Below are 23681 nucleotides of genomic sequence, written 5' to 3' on the forward strand. Positions count from 1 at the left end.
AGACTCAGAGAAGAAACTAGTCTATAGGACTAATAGTCCACAGGAACTACAGCCTCCTCTACCATGAGATTAGATGGTGCCAGTCTACCACTACTGACAGTTCTGATCAGGGCCATAACAGATAGATCTTGATAGAATAAAATGTGGAACAGAACTCAAATTCTTAAAAAAAAAATCCAGACTCACTGGACTGGTTGAGACTAGAGGACTCCCTGAGACTGCTGCCCTGAGATACTCTAAATCTTGAACAAACCCCTGAGGTCACCTTTTAGCTTAATAACAGATTGGCTCATAAAATAAAGAATACAGGCATACCTTGGAGAAACTGTAGGTTCGGCTTCAAAACATTGCAATAATGCAAATATAGCAAAAAAGCAAGTCGCACGAATTTTTTTTGTTTCCTGGTGCATATAAAAGTTATGCTTACACTATACTGTAGTCTATTAAGTATGCAATAACATTATGTCTAAAAATACAATTTACTTACCTTAACTGAAAAATACTTTATTGCTAAAAAATGCTAACAATTATCTGAGCCTTTGGCAAGTCCTAATCTTTTTGCTGTGGAGGGTCTTGCCTTGATGTTGATGGCTGCTGACTGATCAGAGTGGTGGTTGCTGAAGGTTGGGGTGGCTATGACCATTTCTTAAAATAAGACAACGATGAATTGTGCTGTGTCAATTGACTGCATTTCATGAAAGATTTCTCTGTGGCATGCGATACTGTTTGATAGCATTTTACCCACAGTAGAACTTCTTTCAAAATTGGAGTCAATTCTCTCAAACCCTGCCGCTGCTTTATCAGCTAGGTTTATCTAATATTCTAAATCCTTTGCTGACATTTCAACAATGTTCACAGCATCTTCACCAGGAGTAGGTTCCATTTCAAGAAACCACTTTCTTGCTCATCCATAAGAAAACTCATCCACTAAAGTTTTATCATGAGATTGTAGCAATTCAGTCACATCTTCAGGCTCCACTTCTAATTCTAGTTCTCACGCAATTGTCAAGTCTGCTGTTACATCCTCCACTAAGTCTTGAACCCCTCAAAGTCATCCATGAGGGTTGGAATCAGTTTCTTCCAAACTCCTGTTAAAGTTGATATTTGACCTCCTCCCATGAATCACGAATGGCATCTCTAATGGTGAATCCTTTCCAGAAGGTTTTCGATTTACTTTGCCCAGATCCATCAGAGAAATCACTATCTATGGAATCCACAGCCTGACAAAATATATTTCCTAAATAACATTTGAAAGTCAAAATAACTCCTTGATCCATGGGCTGAAGAATGGATGTTGTGTTAGCAGGTATGAAAACAACATTAATCTCCCTGTACATCTCCATCAGACCTCTTGGGTCACCAGGTGCACTGTCAATGAGCAGTAATATTTTAAAAGGCATCTTTTTTTTCTAAGCAATAGGTCTCAACAGCAGGCTTAAAATATTCAGTAAACCATGCTGTAAACAGATGCGCTGTCATCCAGACTTTGTTGTTCCATTTATAGAGCACAGGAAGAGAAGATTTAGCATAATTCTTAAGAGCCCTAGGATTCTCAAAATGGTAAACGAGCATCGGCTTCAACTTGAAGTCACCAGCTGCATTAGCCCATAACAAGAGAGTCAGCCTGCCCTTTGAAGCTTTGAAGCCAGGCATTGACTCCTCCCCTCCAGCTAGGAAAGTCCTAGATGGCATCTTCTTCCAGTATAAGACTGTTTCCTACACGATGAAAACCTCTTTAGTACAGCCACCTCCACCACTTATCTCAGCTAGATTTTCTGGATAACTTGCTGCAGCTTCTACATTGGCACTTGCTGCTTCACCTTGCACTTTCATGTGACAGAGACAGGTTCGTTCTGTAAACCTCATGAACCAACCTCTGCTAGCTTCAAACTTTTCGTCTGCAGCTACCTCACCTCTCTCAGTCTTCAGAGAACTGAAGGGAGTTAGGACCTTGCGCTAGATTAGATCTTCTATCCAGACCACTAAAACTTTCTCCACATCAGCAATAAGGCTGCTTTGGTGTCTTATCATTCATGCATTCACTGGAGTAGCACTTTTAATTTCCTTCAAGAACTTTTCCTTCATATTCACAGGTTGGCCTACTGTTTGGAGCAAGTGGCTTAGCTTTCGTCCTACCTCAGCTTTCAACATGCCGTCCTCATTAAACGTAATCATTTCTAGCTTTTGATTTAAAGTGACAGACATGCAACTCTTCCTTTCACTTGAACACTTAGAGGCCATCGCAGGGAATGGCGAGGCCCAAGGAAAGGGAGAGACACGGGGGAACTGCCAGTTGGCGGAGCAATCAGAAGGCACAACATCTACCGATTAAGTTCACTGTCTTATGTGGGCACAGTTCGTGGTGATCCCAAACAATTACAATAGTAACATTAAAGATCACTGATCACAGATCACCATAACACATACAATAATAATGAAAACATTTGAAATATAGAGAGAATTACGAAAACGTGACACAGAGACAAGAAGTGAGCACATGCTGTTGGAAAAATGGTGATGATAGGCTTACTAGACGTAGGGTTGCCAGGAACCTTCAATTTGTAAAAAACGTGAACTGCAATGATGTGATGCACAATAAAACAAGGTATGCCTGTACCACCCATGACTACTTTGCTCCTTTGAAAAGTATATGAGACCAAATGGTCAACAATTAATGGAAATGGAACAATCAGAATGGAAATCATGAGAATATTCATGCACTGTGAAGAATGTAACCAATGCATCTGAACAATTTGTATAGAAATTGTTGAATAGGAAACTAAACTCTGTGCAAACCTCACTGAAAACACAATATCATCTAAAAAAAAAAAAAAAGAACCCTATAGATCATAACAGTCTAATCCTGTCAGGAGTCACACGGGTCCCCTCTGTTTTGACCTGCTGGCTTGCCACTGCTCCCTTGTTGTTGTTGTTGTTAGGTGCTGTCAAGTCAGTTCTGACTCATAGCAATCCTATGCACAACAGAACGAAACACTGCCCGGTCCTGCACCATCCTTAAAATCCTTGTTATGCTTGAGCCCATTGTTGTAGCCACTGTGTCAATCCACCTCATTGAGGGTCTTCCTCTTTCCCACTGACCCTGTACTTTACCAAGCACGATATCCTTCTCCAGGGACTGATCCCCCCTAACAACACATCCAAAGTATGTAAGATGCAGTATCGCCATCCTTGCTTCTAAGGAGCATTCTGGCTGTACTTCTCCCAAGACAGATTTGTTCATCCTTTTGGCAGTTCATGGTATGTTCAATATTCTTCACCAACACCACAATTCAAAGACGTCAACTCTTCTTCGGTCTTCCTTATTCATTGTCCAGCTTTCACATGCATATGATGTGATTGAAAATACCATGGCTTGGGTCAAGCACACCTTAGTCTTCAGGGTGACATCTTTGCTCTTCAGCTCTTTGAAGAGGTCCTTTGCAGCAAATTTGCCTGATGCAATGAGTCTTTTGATTTCTTGACTGCTGCTTCCATGGCTGTTGATTGGGGATCCAAGTAAAATGAAATCCTTCACAACTTCAATCTTTTCTCCGTTTATCATGATGTTGTTCACTGGTCCAGTTGTGAGGATTTTTGCTTTCTTTATGTTGAGGAGTAATCCATACTGAAGGCTGTGGTCTTTGATCTTCATCAGTAAGTGCTTCAAGTCCTTTTCACTTTCAACAAGCAAGATTGTGTCATCTGCATAACACAGGTTGTTAATGAGTCTTCCTCCAATCCCAATGCCCTGTTCTTCTTCATATAGTCCAGCTTCTAGGATTATTAGACAGCACTGGGTTTTTTGTTCTGGGTTCTAAGATTATTTGCTCAGCACTCAGACTAAATAGGTATGGTGAAAGGATACAACCCTCATACACACCCTTCCTGACTTAAAACCACTCAGTGTCCCCTTGTTCTGTCTGAACAACTGCCTCTTGATCTATGTAAAGTTTTATCATGAGCACAATTAAGTGCCCTGGAATTCCCATTCTTCATAATGTTATCCATAATTTGTCATGATCCACACAGCTGAATGCCTTTGCATGGTCAATAAAACACAGGTAAACATCTTTCTGGCATTTTCTGCTTTCAGTCAGGATCCACCTGACATCAGCAATGATATCCCTGGTTCCACGTCCTCTTCTGAATTTGGCCTGAATTTTTGGCAGTTCCCTGTCAATATACTGCTGCAGCTGCTTTTGAAAGATCTTCCATAAAATTTTACTTGTGTGTGATATTAACGATATTGTTCAATAATTTCCACATTCAGTTGGATCACCTCTCTTGGGAATAGGCATAAATACAGATCTCTTCCAGTTGGTTGGCCAGAAAGCTGTCTTCCATATTTCTTGGCATAGATGAGTAAGCACTTCCAGTGGCATGACTCAAAATGAGAATAAACAGCTGCAAACATCCATTAATAATCAGACCTTGGAATGTATGAAGTATGAATCTAGGAAAATTGGACATCATCAAAAATGAAATGGAAAGCATCAACATTGATATCCTAGGCATTAATGAGCTGAAATGGACTGGTACTGGCCATTTTGAATCAGACGATCATATAGTCTACTATGCCAGGAATGAAAACTTGAAGAGGAATAGTGTTGCATTCATCGTCAAAGAGAACACTTCAAGATCTATCTGGAAGTACAACACTGTCAGTGATAGGATAATATCCATAAGCCTACAAAGAAGACCAGTTAATACGACTATTATTCAAATTTACGTGCCAACAACTGTGGCGAAAGATGAAAAAATTGAAGATTTTTAACAGCTTCTGCAGTCTGAAATTGATCGAACATGCAATCAGGATGCATTGATAATTATTGGTGATTGGAATGTGAAAGCTGGAAACAAAGAAGAAGGATCAGTAGGTGGAAAATGTGGCCTAGGTGACAGAAATAATGCCAGAGATGGAATGATAGAATTTTGCCAGACCAATGACTTCTTCATTGCAATTACTTTTTTTCACCAACATAAACGGCGACTATACATGTGGATCTCACCACGTGGAACACACAGAAATCAAATCGACGGAAAGAGATGATGGAAAAGCTCCGTATCATCAGAATAAGGTTAGGGGCAGACTGGGGAACAGACCACCAGTTGCTCATATGCAAGTTCAAGCCGAAACTTAAGAAAATCAGAGCAAGTCCATGAGAGCCAAAATATGTCCTTGAGTATACCCTACCTGAATTTAGAGACCATCTGAAGAATAGATTTGACGTGTTGAACATTAATGACCGGAGACCAGATGAGCTGTGGAATGACATCAAGGACATCATACGTGAAGAAAGTAAGAGGTCAATGAGAAGACAGGGAAGGAAGAAAAGACCAAGATGGGTGTCAGAGGAGACTCTGAAACTTGCTCTTGATCATTGAGCAGCTAAAGCAAAAGGAAGAAATGAGGAAGTAAAAGAACTGAACAGAAGATTTCAAAGGGTGGCTCAAGAAGACAAAATAAAGTATTATAATGATATGTACAAAGAGCTGGAGATAGAAAACCAAAAGGGAAGAACATGCTTGGTGTTTCTCAAGCTGAAAGAACTGAAGAAAAAATTCAAGCCTCGAGTTGCAACAGTGAAGGATTCTATGGGGAAAATATTAAACGATGCAGGAAGCATCAAAAGAAGATGGAAGGAATATAGAGTCATTATACCAAAAAGAACTAGTCGACGTTCAACCACTTCAAGGGGTAGCATACAATCAGGAACCAATGGTACTGAAGGAAGAAGTTCAAGCTGCAGTGAAGGCTTTGGCAAAAAACAAGGCTCCAGGAATTGACTATTCCCTTGGGTTCAATAATTCACTATAACAACTCAAAGAACTCAGAAAAGTGCTATACTACAATTACAGTTTTATTATACCAAAAAGGATACAAATGAATAGACACATAGGGCAAGGTCTGTGAGGATTCACAACATGGAGAAAGAGACACACTACCCTATCATGTACATCAACGGCTACCACCAACGAGGAAGTCCATGGAGCTTCATTATGCAGGCAATATTCACTGAATCATCCTCCCCTAAGGTCGGCTGTATCACATGGCTGATATCACAGTTAATATCATGCGATATCATGCCTCCTTCTTTCTGGCCTGGCCAGCCCCTACCAAGAGTCACCTCATTAACATAACCTGTTAGGTAGGTGTGGTCTGCAGTCTTTATCAAAGACACTTCAATCACTGGAGAAATTTTAAGCTTTTAGAGGTTATCTCTCAGGAACCAAGGCAAAAATCAAATTATTTGGGTAAAGTTAAATCCTACACACTATATAATGAAAGAGGAATCTGCTTTTTGCACAGCCTTAACCCCTCCCAACTCAATAAAAGCCAAACCCATTGCTGTTGAGTCAATTCTGACTCATGATGACCACATGTGTTACAGAGTAGAACTGCTCTATAGGGTTTTCTTGGCCGTAATCTTTACAGAAACAGATCGCCAGACTTTTCTTCCACAGAGTCACTGTGTGGGTTCAAAATGCCAACCTTCAGGCTAGTACTCAAGCATAAATAATTTGTACCACCCAGGGACCTTCCCAATTCAATAAGCTCCCTATAACCCTGTCTAAACTCCACCAACCATATTCCATGGTCTGCTCTACCTGTCTTCTGCTAGAAGCCTCTTTGTGGTGCCTCGGTGGAAGATGATGATGGCCATCGAGAAGCAAATCTTCTTGCTCTCTTTCAGCTGTACCAAAAGATGACTGCTGCCTTAAGTATAAGTTCTAAAAGATAAAAAAAGTATTCACTATATTGTGTGAGCAGTGACATAATGGCAGTGATAATACTGTAGGCTTCAGTGATACCCCTGCAAGAATCTAAATAGGTCAGAATAATCTGATACATTATGGTATAAAAGTAGACATTATATTTCTCCTCAATATTACAGATTTTAACTCTTTACCTTCAAAACAATCTTAAGTTTCTTCATCTATAAAATAGGGATAATAATAGTATCTTAGGCTGAGATTCTCTAGAGAAGCAAAACCAGTAGAGCAATTAAATATAAATATAAAGAGAGATTTAAATCAAGGCAATGAATCACACGGTTGTAGAGGCTGGAACATCCCAAGTTCGTGGGTCAGGACAGAGGTTTCTCCTGACTCATGCAGCCACAGGGGCTCGCAAACCCAAGGTCGGTAGGTCAGACAGCAGGGTTCTTACTCATAGGCTTCGAAGATCGACGAATCCCAAGATTTGCAAGCAAGAAGGTAGGTAAGCTGCTAGCTCAAGTCCCAAAAACCGAAGGTCAGACGAACAGCAGTCCAGAGCGAGCAAAAGCCAATGAGTCTTGCCAGAGTCCATTTATATATTCGATGCAGGCCACAGCCCCAAGGAAACTCCCTTTCAACTGACTGGGTACTCACAGCAGATCCCCATCATGGAGATGATCGCATTATGTCAAATCTCAGTCGGAATCGAATCGATGGCAGTGGATTTTTTTTTTGGTCTCATCATGAAAGTGATCATATCCTCATACAACTGCCAAACAACAGCATAATTGCAGAATCATGGCCCAGCGAAGTTGACACATAAGGTTTACAATCACAGTCCACCCCGTGTCAACTTGCCACCTGTACACATCTCCTTAAACCATATGTAATCTCTGATTAAAGACAATTATAAAGTCATACTTGCGCCTAACATGATACAACGAACACACATACAACCAAATATGCAAAAGCCCTGTTTACATCTTATATTTTTAAGTGAAGAAAACAAAAATATTTGATGTACACATATATGGCAGAAACACTTATAATTATAGTCCTCATTTTTGCAACTGGTCATAACTGGTATTTAGAACTACCTTCTTCTACCACCCATTCTGTATTCCCTTTGCCCTCAGCAAGAACTTCAGCTGGTTGTGGTTCTTTGCCTGGTAGGGTGACCCAAACCTTCATTCCAGAACAGTCTTGGCCATTAGTAGCCATTTTGGAATTGGGTTGTTGTACTTTTCCATTAACTTTAATCACAGGGCACAGTGGTACTACGAGACGCCCTAAGGACTCACCTGCATTCTAGACATACTCTTCCTTATCTCCATTAAAACCAAAACCAAACCCACTGCCGTTGAGTATTTCTTCTTGGTAATCAGCATCAATCACACTAGCCAGTATGGTAACTCCCTTCTTTGCCTGTTGATCCAGAGGCATAAGGAGACCAAAGTGGCCAGGTGGCATTCTTAGCTTCTAGTTCAATATAACCAGTGGATGGGTCTCCAGGTGGGAGCATCTCTCCCTTTGCAACTAAGACCTCTAGACCCATAGAGCATAAGGTCACGGAGACACAAAGCAAAAATCTTGTGAGTGGGTCACTAGGGGTAATAATAGTGAATCATGCCCCTCCCATTTCTACCCCTTGATTCCCAGATCCATGAATCCTGGGCATGGGAGAAACAGCACCATATTGGACTCTGGCTTAGAGGACACACAGCCTCCTGGAGAACACTCCCAACCCTGCAAGGTATTGCCACCTACCTGGCACCATAATTGTGTCTTTAGGAGGTCATTTTATCATTCTATCAAACCAGCTGCTTCAGGATGATGGGGAACATGGTAAGACCAGTGAATTCCATGACGATGGGCCCACTGCTGCACTTTATTTGCTGTGAAGTGAGTCCCTTGATCTGAGGCAATGCTGTGTGGGATAGCATGATGATGTATAAGACACTCTGTAAGACCACGGATGGTATTTTGGCAAAAGCACTGCATGCAAGGAAGACAAATCCATACCCACAGTATCTATTCCAGTAAGAACAAAATACTGCCCTTTCCATGATGGAAGTGGTCCAATATAATCAACTTGCCACCACATTGCTGGCTGATCACCTCGAAGGATGGTGCCATATCGGGGACTCAGTGTTGATCTCTGCTGCTGGCAGATTGGGCACTTGGAAGTGGCCGTAGCCAAGTCAGGCTTGGTGAGTGGAAGTCCATGTTGCTGAGCCCATATATAACCTCCATCTCTGCCACCATGGCTACTTTGTTCATGAGCCCATAAAGCAATGACGGGAGTAGCTGGGGAAAGAGGATGACTGGTTTCCACAGAACGTGTCATCTTACCTACTTGTTAAAATTCTCCTATGCTGAGGTCAACCTTTGGTGAGCATTCACATGGGATACAAATATCTTCATCTCTTTCGCCCATTCAGAGAGGTCTATCCACAAACCTCCTCCCCAAACTTCCTTGTCTCCAATTTTCCAATCATGTTCGTTCCAAGTCCCTGATCATCCAGTCAAACCACTGGTCACAGCCCATGAATCAGTATACAATCACACATCTGGCCATTTCTCCTTCCAAGCCAAGTGAACAACTTGGCACTCTGATTGATGTTCTGCTCATTTAGAGGATTTCCCTTCAACACTGTCCTTCAGGGAGGTCCCAGAAAGGGGCTGTAGCACTGCTGCTGTCCACCTTCAAGTGGTGCATGCATATCTCGCACGTATTTTCCCTTCCTCAGTCAACTGATCATAAGGAACTCTCCATGAGGCCATAGGTCCAGACTGGGAGATGGAAGGTAATGTGACAGGAGTGATGACCATGGGCATTTGAGCCACTTTCTCATGCAACTTACTTGTGCCTTCAGGTTCTATTCAGGCCTGGTCTCGTGCATACCACTTACATTTAATGACGGAGTGCTGCCGTGTACACCGTGTACATCCAACTTTATTGCTCTGTGGGTCAGACAACGTCCAGTTCATGATGGGCAGCTCTGGTCACATGGTGACTTGCTGGCCCATGGTTAAGCATTCAGTCTCTACCAAGGCCCAGTAACAAGCCAAAAGCTGTTTCTCAAAAGGAGAGTAGTTATCTGCAGAGGATGGCAGGGCTTTGCTCCAAAATCCTAAGGGTCTGCACTGTGAATTCACCACTAGGAGCCTGCCAAAGACTCCAAACAGCATCCCTATCTGCCACTGACAATTCAAGCACGATTGGAACAGCCAGATCATATGGCCCAAGGGGGAGAGTGGCTTGCACAGCAGCTTGAACCCGTTGCAGAGCCTTCACTTGCCCTGGGCCCCACTCAAAACTAGCAACTTTTTGAGTCACTAGATAAATAGGCCAGAGTAGCACACCCAAATGAACATGTTGCCTTCAAAATCCAGAGGCCCGCTAAGCATTACGCCTCCTCTGTAGTTGTCGGAGGGGCCAGATGCAATAACTTATCCTTCCCTTTAGAATGAATATCTCGACATGTCCCACACCAGTGGACCCCTAGAAATTTCACCAAGGTGGAAGGCACCTGAATTTTTGTGGGATTGATTTCCCACATTCTATCACGTAAATGTTTTACCAATAAGTCCAGAGTCATTGACACTTCTTCATTACTAGGTCCAGTCAGCGTAATGTCATCAGTGTAATAGACCAGCGTGACATCTTGTGAAAGGGAAAAGCCATCAAGTTCCCTGCAGACTAAATTATGACACAGGACTGCAGAGTTGATGTAGCCCTGAAGTAGGCAAGTGAAGGTGTGTTGCTGGCCTTGCCAGCTGAAGGCAAACTGCTTCTGGTGGCCCTTCGAAACTGGTACACAGATAAAGGCATTAGCCCGATTAATAGCTATATACCAGGTACCAGGAGATATACCAATTTGCTCAAGCAATAAAGCTACATCTGGAACAGCAGCTGCACTTGGAGTCACCACTTCACCATCTGGTTAGGTCTTCAATAATCTACTGTCATTCTTCAAGATCCATCTGTTTTTTGCACAGGCCAAAAAAGCAAGTTGAGTGGGAATGTGGTGGGAACGCCCACCCCTGCATCCTTCAAGTCCTTGATGGTGGCAGTAACCTCTGCAATCCCTCCAGGAATGTGGTATTGCTTTTGGTTTACTATTTTCCTAGGTAGGGGTAGTTCTAATGGCTTCCTACCAGAATAGCCCTTATTCCATTTGTCAAGGATCCAATGTGCGGTTTCTCCCAGTTGCTGAGTATATCTATTCCAATTATGCATTCCTGAACTGAGGAAATCACCACAGGTTGGGTTCAGGGACCCACTGGACCTACTGTGAGACAGACATGAAGTAAGACTCCATGAATAACCTGACCTCCATATTCTCCTACTCTGACCGTTGGGCCTCAGTGACGTTTTGGGTCTCCTGTGATTATTGTCAGTTCAGAGCCAGTATCCAGTAATCCCTGAAAAATCTGATTATTTCCTTTTCCCCAGTGAACGGTCACTCTCATAAAAGGCCACAAATCCCTCTGGGGAAGGCTGGGAGAAAGATTAACAGCAAAGTTTGGGGCAGTATATTGCAGTCCTTTCTCAAAGGGACTCAGCCTCCCATCATTCAAGGGGTTGTTTGGTCTTTAAACCTGCCCAAGTCTGGGAATTGGTTGAGGGGCCATGACTCTATATTCTGGGGATTGGAGTTAGACTGCTGTTCACTTGACCTAGAATTCTTCCACTTGTACAGATCAAGTAAATATTTAGCAGATGTCCTATTTATTTCACTCCTGGGGACACCACACCTAATTAGTAAACGCCATAAAGTTCATACAAGTCAGACTATTCAAATCACTACTTTGACTCTACTGTCCATTACAGTAACCACGCCCACCTTGTTTTTGTCAATTGAGTGCTGTGCCGCCACTTGGCCCCTACCATTGCTAGGTCCAATCAGCCCCATCGTAGTTAGGTGTCTTAATTCAGTTAGGGCGGTTCCCACTGTCAAATCTGACTTACATAAAATAGCAATCATGGCAGTCTTCGAAGATGCTGGGATTTCTTTCACAGGCTTGTTTCTCACAGCTGTGGTAAAAGGTGTGTTCTTTGGGCCCTCCATGTGTGGGTCTGTGAGTCTAACCTGATAAATCCACTCTAGCATGCCAAATGTTCCTAAGCCTTTGGATACCTTCTTCTACAGTAAATCAAGGCAGGTCTGGTACTCCAACTTGATCTAGTATAGACCACCACAACCAATCGTTCAGCACCCCACCAAATAAACTATCAGACCCCTTCCTAACTTCTCCAGTTGAAACACTGAAGAATACGTGCTTAGTGGCCCATATCAATAAACTCAGATTGGTCCATCTTTAGGTTCCTTGCGCCATTATCCCACACCCTTAATGGCCATTCCCACACATATTCCCCAGGTTTCTGTCTGTACATATTAGAAAATTCAAGCAGTTTTTTCGGAGTGTAGCATACATCCTCCTTGGTCATACTTTGTACTTTACCTTCTGGGGCTCACTGGGACTTGAGTCTAGTTATAGGTCTAGAAGTCAAAATCAGTGGTAGGGGAGTGTTTTTAGAACATGATCAGCATTGTCTCCTAAAGCATCTGCCTCAGGTGATGCCCTAGGCAATGACTCAGACAAAGACTCTTCAGACACAGCTGGGTTAATCTCATTAGATGTGTGTGGAAGGGCTAATGGTTTTATTGGGGAGGGTGCTTTAGCAGACAAACATGGAGTAACCTCCTCAGATGGGTGACAGAGGTCTGGTTCTGTTTGCAGGAGTGAGTCAACAGAATTTAGGGACTCAGTGTCTCCAGCTTCCTGATTATCTACCCATATGTCCCCATCCCAAGTTTCAGGATCCATTTCTTCCCAACCAGTGCCTTCACTTTAATTTCAGACACCTCTCGAGGTTGGCAATTGAATTGGCATTGTAATTTAGCCACTCTTAAGATGATACTCTGGGTTTGGTTTTTGGCATTATCAGTTCTGTTACTATAAGAAATAAGGCTTCTTTCAAGGCACAAGTGGAAAATTTGAGGTCGTTTATGCAGCACTTGAGCTTTGACTCTAAAGCCCTGAGTTCATCTCTTTCTTTCACCAGTTTGTCTAGCGAAAGTAGGGCCAAACAACCAGCTTCCTTATACTTCTCATTATGGCAAAACTGTAGAAAGGTATCACACATACAATCACCCTATGCCTCACCTTTCACCAATACCTGATCTATTGGTGGTGATATTTTGCATATTTGTATTGCCACCTCACACCATGGATTAGCAGTGCCCTCTTTACTACTGGAAGCAGAGTCATCAACATCCTTAAGACTAACCAGACTTAAGAACCAATTTAGAAAATTCACCCTTACAATCTTGTTTCTCTAGAACCACTCTTGGTACCAAATGTCTTAGGCTGGGTTCTCTAGAGAAGCAAAACCAGTAAAGCGTATACATAGAGAGTGAGAAGAGATTTATATCAAGGAAACTGCTCGCACGGTTGTAGTGGCTGGAACATCCCAAGTATGTGGGTCAGGATAGAGGCTTCTCCTGATTCACGTGGTCACAGGGGTTGGTGAACCCAAGATCGGCGAATTAGATAGCAGGGCTCTTGGTCACAGACTGCGAAGATTGACAAATCCCAAGACCAGCAAGACGGCAGGTAAGCTGCTAGCTCAAGTCCCAAGAACCAGAGGTCAGACAGACAGGAGTCCAGAGCGAGCAAAAGCCCACGAGTCTTGCCAGAAAGTCCACTTATATATTTGATGCAGGCCACGCCCCCAAGGAAACTCTCTTCCAACTGACTGGCTACTCACAGCAGATCCCATCATGGAGATGATCGCATTATACCAAGTCTCATCATGGAAGTGATCACATTATCATATGACTGCCAAAGTACATCATAACTGCCAAACTGCTGAGAACCACGGCCCAGCCAAGTTGGCCCATAACCTTAATAATCACAAATAGTTATCTATTTCCCAGGATTACTGTGAGAATTACATGAGATAATATATATAAAGTTATACCGTTTTGGCTACAGTCAATAATACATGTAAGCTGTTAATAATAATATTCATACCACTATTGACAGTAACACTATCATCATCAATGTTAACAGCACAGCTCTGACCAGCCCAGCCCAAATTCTATGGAGTTTATTTTCTGCTGCTTATTCTCTACTATACTCTACTTTACCTGCTTTCTAGAAGAGCCTGGATCCTGAATCTCACGTAAAACATCCTCATGGTGCTCCAGAAACAACCCCTTTCTCAGTCTCTTCTCTGTCATATCACAGGAGTCCTGCCCATAGTTCCTGTGCTGAAAGAAGACATGAACATTGAACATAAATTGTCCACAAAGGAGCAATATGCCTGTGGCAACAGTAAAGCCTTCAGGGAAGAGGCCTGAAGTAGCTTTAAGAGGTCAGAATGATGTGACAGATCACAGAACAAGAAGACATTATACTCATTACCCACTATGATTAACCTTAACACTAAACCCCTGAAGGAGATGCTACATTGCTCTGTTAACCTTGAATTCAAATTGAAGCAGTTTGTTCTCTGATACTTACTCCTCACTATATTCTACCCTACTTATTTTCTGGGAGAAGCCAAGTCTTGAGTATTGGGTGAAACATACTCCACAAGTAACTCTTCTCACAACCTCCCATTTCTCAAAAGATGAGGGTTGCTTAGGATACTTGTTCTAACAAACTACAGAACTAATTGTCTAAGCAGAAATGATGGGCGAGTCACAATACTGCAGACTTCAGTCGAGATCTCAGAGTAATGATACTAAGTGAGGATACTACAACAGGAGTTACTGTGTATAAAATATACAACTTACCAAATATATATTAAAGTAGAGGAAAAAAAAAACTGCATAATGAATCCCAAGATTCCCACCACCCAGCTTCGACAATTAGGAACACTTCGCTTTTTTGTCTCTCTCTTCTCCTGCTTTGTTCCTGGAGTATTTTAAAACAAATCTCAGACCATTTTGGCACATTTTGAAATAACCAAAGACATTACACTCTTAGCTTAACTCTGGAGGCCTTAATTCTATGTATCCACATACAAACTAGCTCGACAAGCTCCAGCCCAAATTTTAAGTAATTTAGTCTCTGTCACTTCCTCCCACTGCGTTCTGATCTACCTGTTCTTTAAGGGAAGCTTGGTCCTGGATTTTAGGTGTAACATATTGATTCTCTTGAGGCAATTCTTGTCCCACTCTCTCCTCTCCCAGAAAAGATGAGGGCTGCTTGGGAAACACGTCCTAAAGAAAAAAACAGAAACACAAAACATTTTGATACAAATGAGGATGTCACACCCTTAAGCCGACTCTGTAGACCTTAATTCTTAATCCCAAACCACATACAAAATAGTCTGACAGACTCCCCAGATCTTAAGTAACTTAGTCTCTGTCACTTCCTCCCACTCCATTCTGCTCTACCTGCTCTCTAGAGGAGGTCTTGTCCTGGATTTTAGGTACAACACACTGATGATTTTCCTGAGGCAATTCCTGTCTCACTTTCTCCTCTCTCAGAAAAGATGAGGGCTGCTTGGGAAACACATTCTAAAGAAAAAGCAGAAACACAAAACATTTTGATATAAATGAGGATGTCACACCCTTAACCCAACTCTGTAGGCCTTAATTCTTAAGCCCAAACCACATACAGAACAGTCTGACAAACTCCCCAGATCTTAAGTAATTTAATCTCTGTCACTTCCTCCTACTCCACTCTGCTCTACCTGCTCTCTAGAGAAGGCCTGGTCCTGGATTTTAGGTTCAACACACTGATGGTTCTCCTGAGTCAATTCCTGGGCCACCCTCTCCTCTCTCAGAAAAGATGAGGGCTGCTTGAGAAACACGTTCTAAAGAAACAAACGCAACAAATGGTCTAACTGGGTAATACGCTAATCATAATACTACAGCCTTTAGTGAGAGCTCCAGGCAAGTGAAGATAGGAGAGTATATTTCAAAACATTTTGACATAAATGAGGATGTTACACCCTTAGCCCAACTCTGTAGGCCTTAATTCTTAATCTCAAATCAGGTACAGAATAGTCTGACAAACTCCCCTAAATCTTAAGTAATTTAGGATCTGCTGCTTCTTCCTACATTATACATGCGTGGACAGTATGCTAGCGGTAATATTATGTGCTTCAGCAAGCCAAACCAAAAACACCAAACCCAGTGCCATCAAGTCAATTCTGACTCATAGTGATCCTATAGGTCAGAGTAGAACTGCCCCATAGAGTTCTCCAAGGAGTGCCCGGCAGATTCGAACTGCCAACCCTCTGGTTAGCAGCCATAGCACTTAACCACTATGTCACCAGGGTTTCCACTTCAGCAAGAGGTGTGGAATAATCTTGGTAAATTAAAACTGTCTGATCTATTCTGGAACAAGACATAAAGGTGATGTATCAACCTTCTGAATGACAGAATTGATTTGACTGATACAGTTGAGACCCGGGCTTTTTATACCATTACGTGCAAGGCAGACCAAAAAAAGAGGAGATAGATCAGCAGGAAATGAGTTTTTTAAGGCTTAACATTCTATGCCCATCCTTCTTGAAGGTGGGCCTCTATTGTAAAAGGACCATCTGCTCATTTTAAGGAATAAAAAGATACTGCACTCTTAGGTTAACTTCAAAGGCCTCGGTTCTATACTTCAAATTACCAGTTGTATAGAATTTATTTCCTGCTTTTTTACCTTTTTGTTCTGCTCTACCTGATCTCTGATGAAGGTCTGGTCCTGGAGTTTAGGAGGCAGACACCGAGAGCCTGCCAGAGCAAAGTCTTCTCTCTCTCTCTCCTCTGTCGTATCAGAATATGGCTCCCTGAAGCGTACTTTCTTAAACAGAGAAAACACAAACTATAAATTGTCCAGTAAAAGTAATATGATAGCAATAATATGCCAAGTTTTACTGAGAGCCTTAGAGTGATTTTTTAACTCAGGATAATATCAAACATTATGAAATAAAACAGAAAACTATACTTTTTGTCAGTTCTGAAGTTTAGATGAGAGCAATCTTTGCAAGCTCCAAACTAAACCCTAAACAATTCAGTCCCTGCTGGTCTCTCTCCTTCTCTTTCTGTCCTACCTTGTACCTGATGGTGGCCTGATCTTGACACTTGTGTAGAAGATCCTGGTGGACATCCAGAGGAAATACCTCTCTCTCTCTCCTATCTAGTAAAATGAATGCTGGCTGCTTTAAATTTGCTTTCTAAAAAAGAACAAACACAAAATATCAATTGTTCAGTTAAGAATAATAGGTTACTTTGGTGAAAAGAAAGACAACACACAATATAGAAGAAGTCAGCACAATTTGACTAAGGCAAAGTCAAGACGCTTCCTAGACACATTCAAACACCTTGAGGGACTGAGTTACTGAGGCTGAGGGCTGGGGACCATGGTCTCAGGGGACATCTAGGTCAACTGGCATAACAAAGTTCACAAAGAAAATGTTCTACATCCTACTTTGCTGAGTAGCACCTGGGGTCACTTGGGAGTGGCCATCTACAATACATCTATTAGTCCCATCACATTCAGAGCAAAGGAGAATGCAAAAACCAAAGACACAAGGAAAATATCACTCCAAAGGAGTAATGGACCACATGAATCACACCCTCCACCAGCCTGAGCCCAGAAGAACTAGATGGTGCCCAGCTATCACCACTGACCACTCTGATAGGGATCACAATAGAGGGTCCTGGGCAAAGCAGGAGAAAAATGTAGAACAAAGTTCAAATTCACAAAAAAAGACCAGACTTACTGGTCTGACAGAGTCCTGAGACTATGGTCCCTGGACACCCTGCTAACTCAGAACTGAAGCCACTCCCAAAGTCCACCTTTCAGCCAAAGATTAGACAGGCCTCTAAAAAACAAATAACATATGTGAGCAAAGTGCTTCTTAGTTCAAACAAGTATACAAGAACAAATGGACAACACCTGCCAAAAGCAAAGACGAGAAGGCAGGAAGAGACAGGCAACCTGGACCAATGGACACAGGGAACCTGGGTTGTAAAGTGAGAGTGGGAGAGTGCTGACACATTGCAGGGAATACAACCAACATCACAAAACGATTTGTATGTAAGTTTTTGAATGAGAAACTAATTTGCACTGTAAACTTTCACCTAAAACCCAATAAAATTAAAAAAAAAAAAACAGGATAATAATACTTTAGGCTTCAGTGAAAATTGTGGAGTTAACTGAAATCTTGAGTATAACTGGACATCTTACGGATAAAACAAAAAAACTATATGACACATGTTCAATTACACTATAACCCTCTTACCCATTAAACCCAATGCTGTTGAGTCAATTCTGACTCATAGTGACCCTAAGGACAGAACAGAACTGCCCTATAGAGTTTCTCAGGGGCACCTGGTGGATTCAAATTGCCAACCTTTTGATAGCAGCCTGAGCTCTTAACTACTCCACCACCAGGGCTCTATAATCTGCTTAAGTCCAGTCAAACCATAAGTAATTTACTCCTTGTTCATCCCTTTCTTCTTCTTGGTCTAACTGATTTCTGGTGGAGGGCTGGCTAGGGAACATGGATAAAAGACACTGTTGGGCACTTGTGGGCCGTTCCTTTTTCCATCTTTCAGCTGTCAAAGCAGGTGATGGCTGCCTGAAGTATGTTTCCTAATGAAGAAGATAAAAAACAAAAGTGAATTGTCCAGATAGGGATAATACATTGCTGATAATACTTTAATACTTAGAACCGTGGAGTTTCACAAAATCAGTCAGGAAACGATTTTTGCAACTGTGGATCTCCAAATCAACTGCAATATACTCCTTGCAAATCCCACTCCAAACTTTAAGTAGCTTATTTCTTCTTGTTCCATCCCCTTTCCACTTTATTTTACCTGGTCTTTGGGTGGAAAGTCCTGGTCCTGACATTTGGGCAGAATATCCTGGTCTTTGGGGAGAATACTCTGGTTTTTGGGTAAAACATCTTGGTCTCTGAGTAGAGCATCTTGGTCTTTGGATAGAAAATTCTGGTCTTTGGGTAGAAAATCCTGGTTTTGGGGTAGAAAATCATGGGCTTCCAGCACAATACTCTCATTTTCTCGCTCAATACTCTGGGCTTTGAACATAACACCCTGAGTTTTTGTCTCACCAGCCTGGGCTTCAGTTTCGCTAGCCTGGGCTTCGGGCTCACCAGCCTGGGCTTCAGTCTCACCAGCCTGGCCTTTGGGCTCACCAGCCTGGGCTTCAGTCTCACCAGCCTGGGCTTCAGGCTCACAAGGCTGTGTTTCCAGCTCACCAGCCTGGGTTTCCAGCTCACCAGCCTGGGTTTCCAGCTCACCAGCCTGAAATTCCAAAGCAATAGCCTGAACATCTGGCTTAACATTCTGGATCCCTGGCAAATCACCCTGGGTTTCTGACAGATCACTTTGAGCTTCTGGAAGATAATCCTGGGCTTCTGGCAAAATATCCTGGAGATGTAACTCATTTAGCTCTTCCTCTTCCGCCACATCAAATAATGGATTTTTGAATTGTACTTTCTAAAAGTGAACATAAACACCAAATATAGAATGTTAGACCACAGCAACACTCTAGGCTTTCTGAGATTCATAAAATAATCTCGGAAAGATATGACAGTAAGACAAATTACTAGAATAAAATATGAAATTATAGTCTTTGCCCAACAGAACCTATTATCTATAACCCCAAACCAACACAACACTGACAATCCCTAGCCCAAATTGTAATCAGTTTACTTTCTATTACCCTATCTACTTTTCATTCTGCTTTACCTGAACTCTATTGAAAGGCTTGTCCTTGATTTCAGAAAGGTGATTCCCTCTCCATTTCTCAACTGTCACAATAGATGAAGATTCTCCAGAGTCAAGTTTCTAAAAAACACACAATTTTTTTTTTAAATGTAGATATTACAAGTAGAAACAACATGATTGCAATAATATCCTGGGCTTCACTGTATTAGAGCATAATTCTAGTAGGTCAGTATAGTCAAACATTGTAAAAACTGGACATTACAGAAGAAATGCAAGACTTGATGCTGAAAACTACAAAACACTGCTGAAGAAAATTAAAGAAGATCTAAACCAATGAGGGAGCCCTGGTGGTGCAATGGTTAAGTACCTGGCTGCTAACTAAAAGGTCTGTGGTTTGAACCCTCCAGCCACTCCATGGGAGAAAAGTCTGGCAACCTATTCCCATAACGAGTACAGCCTAGAAAACACTGCGGGACAGTCCTACTTTGTCATGTAGGGAACCTAAGAATCAGAATCAACTTGATGACACACAACAGCAACAATATGTGGATGGAAAGATACCCCGAGCAACCCCATCAAAAATGGACAAAGGACATGAACAGACTATTCACCAAAGAGGATGTTCAAATGACCAACAATCATGTGAAAAGACGTTCAACATCATTAGCCATTAAGGAGCTGCAAATGAAAACCACATATATCACCACACCCCCACTAGAATGCCAATGATCAAAAAAACAGAAAACAACAGGTATTGGCAAGGCTGTGGAGAAACTGGAACACTTACTCATTGCTGGTGGGAATGTAAAATGGTGCAGCCGCTACGGAACAGTTTGGTAATTCCTCAAAAAGTTGAACACAGAATTACCATATGACCCAGCAATCCCAGTCTCAGGTATAAATCCAGAAGAAGTGAAGGCAGGACCACAAACAGAAACCTGTACACCAAAGTTCACTGTAGCACTGTTCACAATAGCCAAATGGTAGAAACAACTGAAATGTCCATCAACAGATAAATGGATAAACAAAATACGGTATATACTGTATGTAGAATATTACTCAGCCGTAAAAAGAAATGAAACCCTGATGAAGGCCACAGCACAGATGAACCTTGAAAACATTATGTTGGGTGCAATATGCTGACAAAGGACAAAGACTGTATGATCTCACTTACATGAAATAAGCAAATATACAGAAACCGAAGATTACTAATGGTTACTGGGGCAGGAGGGAAGGAGAAAGGGGAAGTTTTGTTTGGAGGGCACTGAGTTTATGTTAATAGTAGTGGAACACTTTAGAAAAGTATAATGATAATAGTGGTACAACATGAAAAATATAATCAATGTAATTGAATTGTAAATGTGGAAGTTGTTGTATTGGTGAATGTTTTGGTGTACATATTTTCACCACAATAAAATTAAATAAATAAAAGTAAATGAGATGCCACTTTACACCCACCAGGATGGCTATAATCAAAAACACGTCCAATAACAAGTGTTGGCAAGGTATGGAGAAATCAGAACCCTCATACATGGCTGACGGAAAACAGTTTGGCAGTTTCTCAAAATGTTAAACACAGAGTTACCATATGACCTACCAATTCCACTCTTAAGTATCCGTTAAGGATTGAATCGTGTCCCTAAAAAATATGTGTTGTAATAGGGGTTACCCTACACCTAAACCATTTGGGAATGGATTTTCTGTTATGATAATTAGATCATTAATGTTATCATAGGATGTGTTTTAAGTCAATCTCTTGAGATATAAAAGAGCAGATTAGGCATAGAGAAGCATAAGGAGAGATGGGGGAAGACAGATGCCAAGCTACCTTAAGATCACTAAGAAACCAAGGAACAAGGACCTTCCTCCAGAGCCAACAGTGAGAGAAAGGCTTCCTATAAAGCTGAGCCCCTGAATTCAAACTTCTAGCCTAACTGTGAAAAAATAAATTTGTTAGTTAAAGCCACCCACTTGTGGTATTTCTGCTATAGCGGCACTAGATAACTAAAACAGTATCTACTAAAACGAAATGAAAACATATGTCCACACAAAAACCTGTATACAAATGTTCATAGCACAATTATTTATAATAGCCAAAAGTGAAACAACCCAACTATACATCAACCGGTGGCTGGACAAACGAAATGTGCTATATCCATACAATGGGATAGTATCTGGCAATAAAAAGGAATATATTGGAAGGCATTATGCCGAGTGAAATTAGTTGCAAAAGGACAAATATTGTATAAGACCACTATCATAAGAACTCAAGAAATAGTTTAAACAGAGAAGAAAATATTCTTTGATGGTTACCAGAGTGAGGAGGGAAGGAGGGAGATGGGTATTCACTAATTAGACAGTAGACTAGAACTATTTTAGGTGAAGGCGAAGACAAGACACAATACAGGAGAGGTCAGCACTACTGGACTAAACCAAAAGAAAAGAAGTTTCCTGAATAAACCAAACGCTTCAAAGGTCAGCGTAGCAGGGGCGGGGGTGTGGGGACCATGGTTTCAGGAGACATCTAGGTCAACTGGCATAATAAAATCTATTAAGAAAACATTCTGCATCCCACTTTGGAGAGCAGCATCTGGGGTCTTAAACGCTAGCAAGCAGCCATCTAAGATGCATCAATTGGTCTCAATCCACCTGGAGCAAAGGAGAATGAAGAACACCAAAGACACAAGTAATAATGAGCCCAAGGAACAGAAACGGCCACATAAACCAGAGACTACATCAGCTTGAGACCAGGAGAACTAGACGGTGCCTGGCTACAACCGATGACTGCCCTGACAGGGAACACAACAGAGAATCCCTGAGGGGGCGGGAGAGCACTGGGATGCAGACCTCAAATTCTCATAAAAAGACCAAACTTAATGGTCTGACTGAGACTAGAAGGACCCCGGAGGTCATGGTCCTCAGACCTTCTATTAGCCCAAGACAGGAACCATTCCCAAAGCCAACTCTTCAGACAGGTATTAGACTGGACTATAGGACAGAAAATGATACTGGTAAGGAGTGAGTTTCTTGGATCAAATAGACACATGAGACCATGTGGGCGGTTCCTGTCTGGAGCGGAGATGGGAGGGCAGAGGGGGACAAAAGCTGGCTGAATGGACATGAAAATAGATGGTGGAAAGAAGGAGTATGCTTTCTCATCAGGGGGAGGGCAACTAGGAGTATATAGCAAGGTGTATGTAAAATTTTTTATGAGAGACTGACTTGATTTGTAAATTTTCACTTAAAGCACAATAAAAATTAAAAAAATAAAAAAAGGATGTGGAAATTAATTTATGATATGTTAATTTTAACATAAAAGTTTTATAAACGGCAAAAAAAGGCTAGGGCATCCCCATTCTTGTTCTCATACGGGGGCTTCTTGGAGCATGTTGATGAAAAACAATAAAATAAAAAGAAATACAAATTACGAAATGGGTGAACTTTGAAAACATTATGCTAAGTGAAAGAAGCTAGTCACAAAAGACCACATTTTATATGATTCTATTTATATGAAATATCCAGAATGGGAAAATCCACAGAGAGAGAAAACAGATTAGTGACTGCTTAGGACTGGGGGTTGGGGCAGGGAGGGGAGGGGAAGTCTTAACTAGTAGGCATGAGGTTTCTTTTAGGGGTGATGAAAATGTACTAAAATTAGATTGTGGTAATGGTTGCACAACCCTGTGGACATACTAAAAAAACACTGAACGTACACTTCAAACGGGTAAACTGTATGGCATGTGGATTATATTTCAACAAAGCTGTGAAAAAATACTAGGCATAATCTTAACCCTTAATCCTATCTTTAATTAGCTGTGGATAGTTCTAACAAGTCATTATTTTTCCCTCTACTCTTTACATTTATTTCCCTACCTCATTTTGCATAAAGTTCTGATAATGCACAGAAGCTGAAAGACTTTGATGGGCCTTCGAAGGGAATTCATCTCTTTTTTCTATATTTATCCTGATGGATGCGGGCTTCCTAGATAGTCCTTTCTGGGGGAAAAAGATCAATGCAAATATAAATGGTTTAGAGAAAGCAGTATTTTCATGATACTAAGTTGAGTTTTTGCAAAAGATGTGGAGTGATCTTAGTAGGTTATGGTAGTTTAATGTAAAGGAAAAAAAACAGTAAGTTCTACTTCACACATTAACAAATCACTCACATGTCAAACACAAGAAGGGCAACAAGCTGGTAGGAGAATATATTACATTTATAAATGACAACTTGCCCTTATATTCCAG

The 23681-nt window shown here is 41.5% G+C and overlaps 1 protein-coding gene across 14 annotated transcripts in view; it reads right to left on the reverse strand.

The window, feature by feature from the left end:
* CCDC15 (coiled-coil domain containing 15) overlaps positions 1 to 23681 on the reverse strand; it is a 124623-nt gene that overhangs the window by 81232 nt on the left and 19710 nt on the right. For 7 of the 14 annotated variants that reach the window (XM_064268901.1, XM_064268908.1, XM_064268900.1 and 4 more), the window contains 11 exons: positions 23310 to 23432; positions 19458 to 19556; positions 18564 to 19205; positions 18184 to 18339; positions 16793 to 16915; positions 16402 to 16542; positions 15437 to 15559; positions 15138 to 15260; positions 14841 to 14960; positions 13881 to 14003; positions 6610 to 6732 (listed from right to left, as the gene is read on the reverse strand). In XM_064268901.1, coding sequence (XP_064124971.1) covers positions 6610 to 6732; positions 13881 to 14003; positions 14841 to 14960; positions 15138 to 15260; positions 15437 to 15559; positions 16402 to 16542; positions 16793 to 16915; positions 18184 to 18339; positions 18564 to 19205; positions 19458 to 19556; positions 23310 to 23432 — 1896 coding nt within the window. The remainder of the gene's footprint in view (positions 1 to 6609; positions 6733 to 13880; positions 14004 to 14840; positions 14961 to 15137; positions 15261 to 15436; positions 15560 to 16401; positions 16543 to 16792; positions 16916 to 18183; positions 18340 to 18563; positions 19206 to 19457; positions 19557 to 23309; positions 23433 to 23681) is intronic. The other 7 variants (XM_064268905.1, XM_064268903.1, XM_064268904.1 and 4 more) reach the window with 5 other exon arrangements.

This window comes from Loxodonta africana, chromosome 15 (assembly GCF_030014295.1).
Source record: "Loxodonta africana isolate mLoxAfr1 chromosome 15, mLoxAfr1.hap2, whole genome shotgun sequence".
NCBI lineage: Eukaryota > Metazoa > Chordata > Mammalia > Proboscidea > Elephantidae > Loxodonta > Loxodonta africana.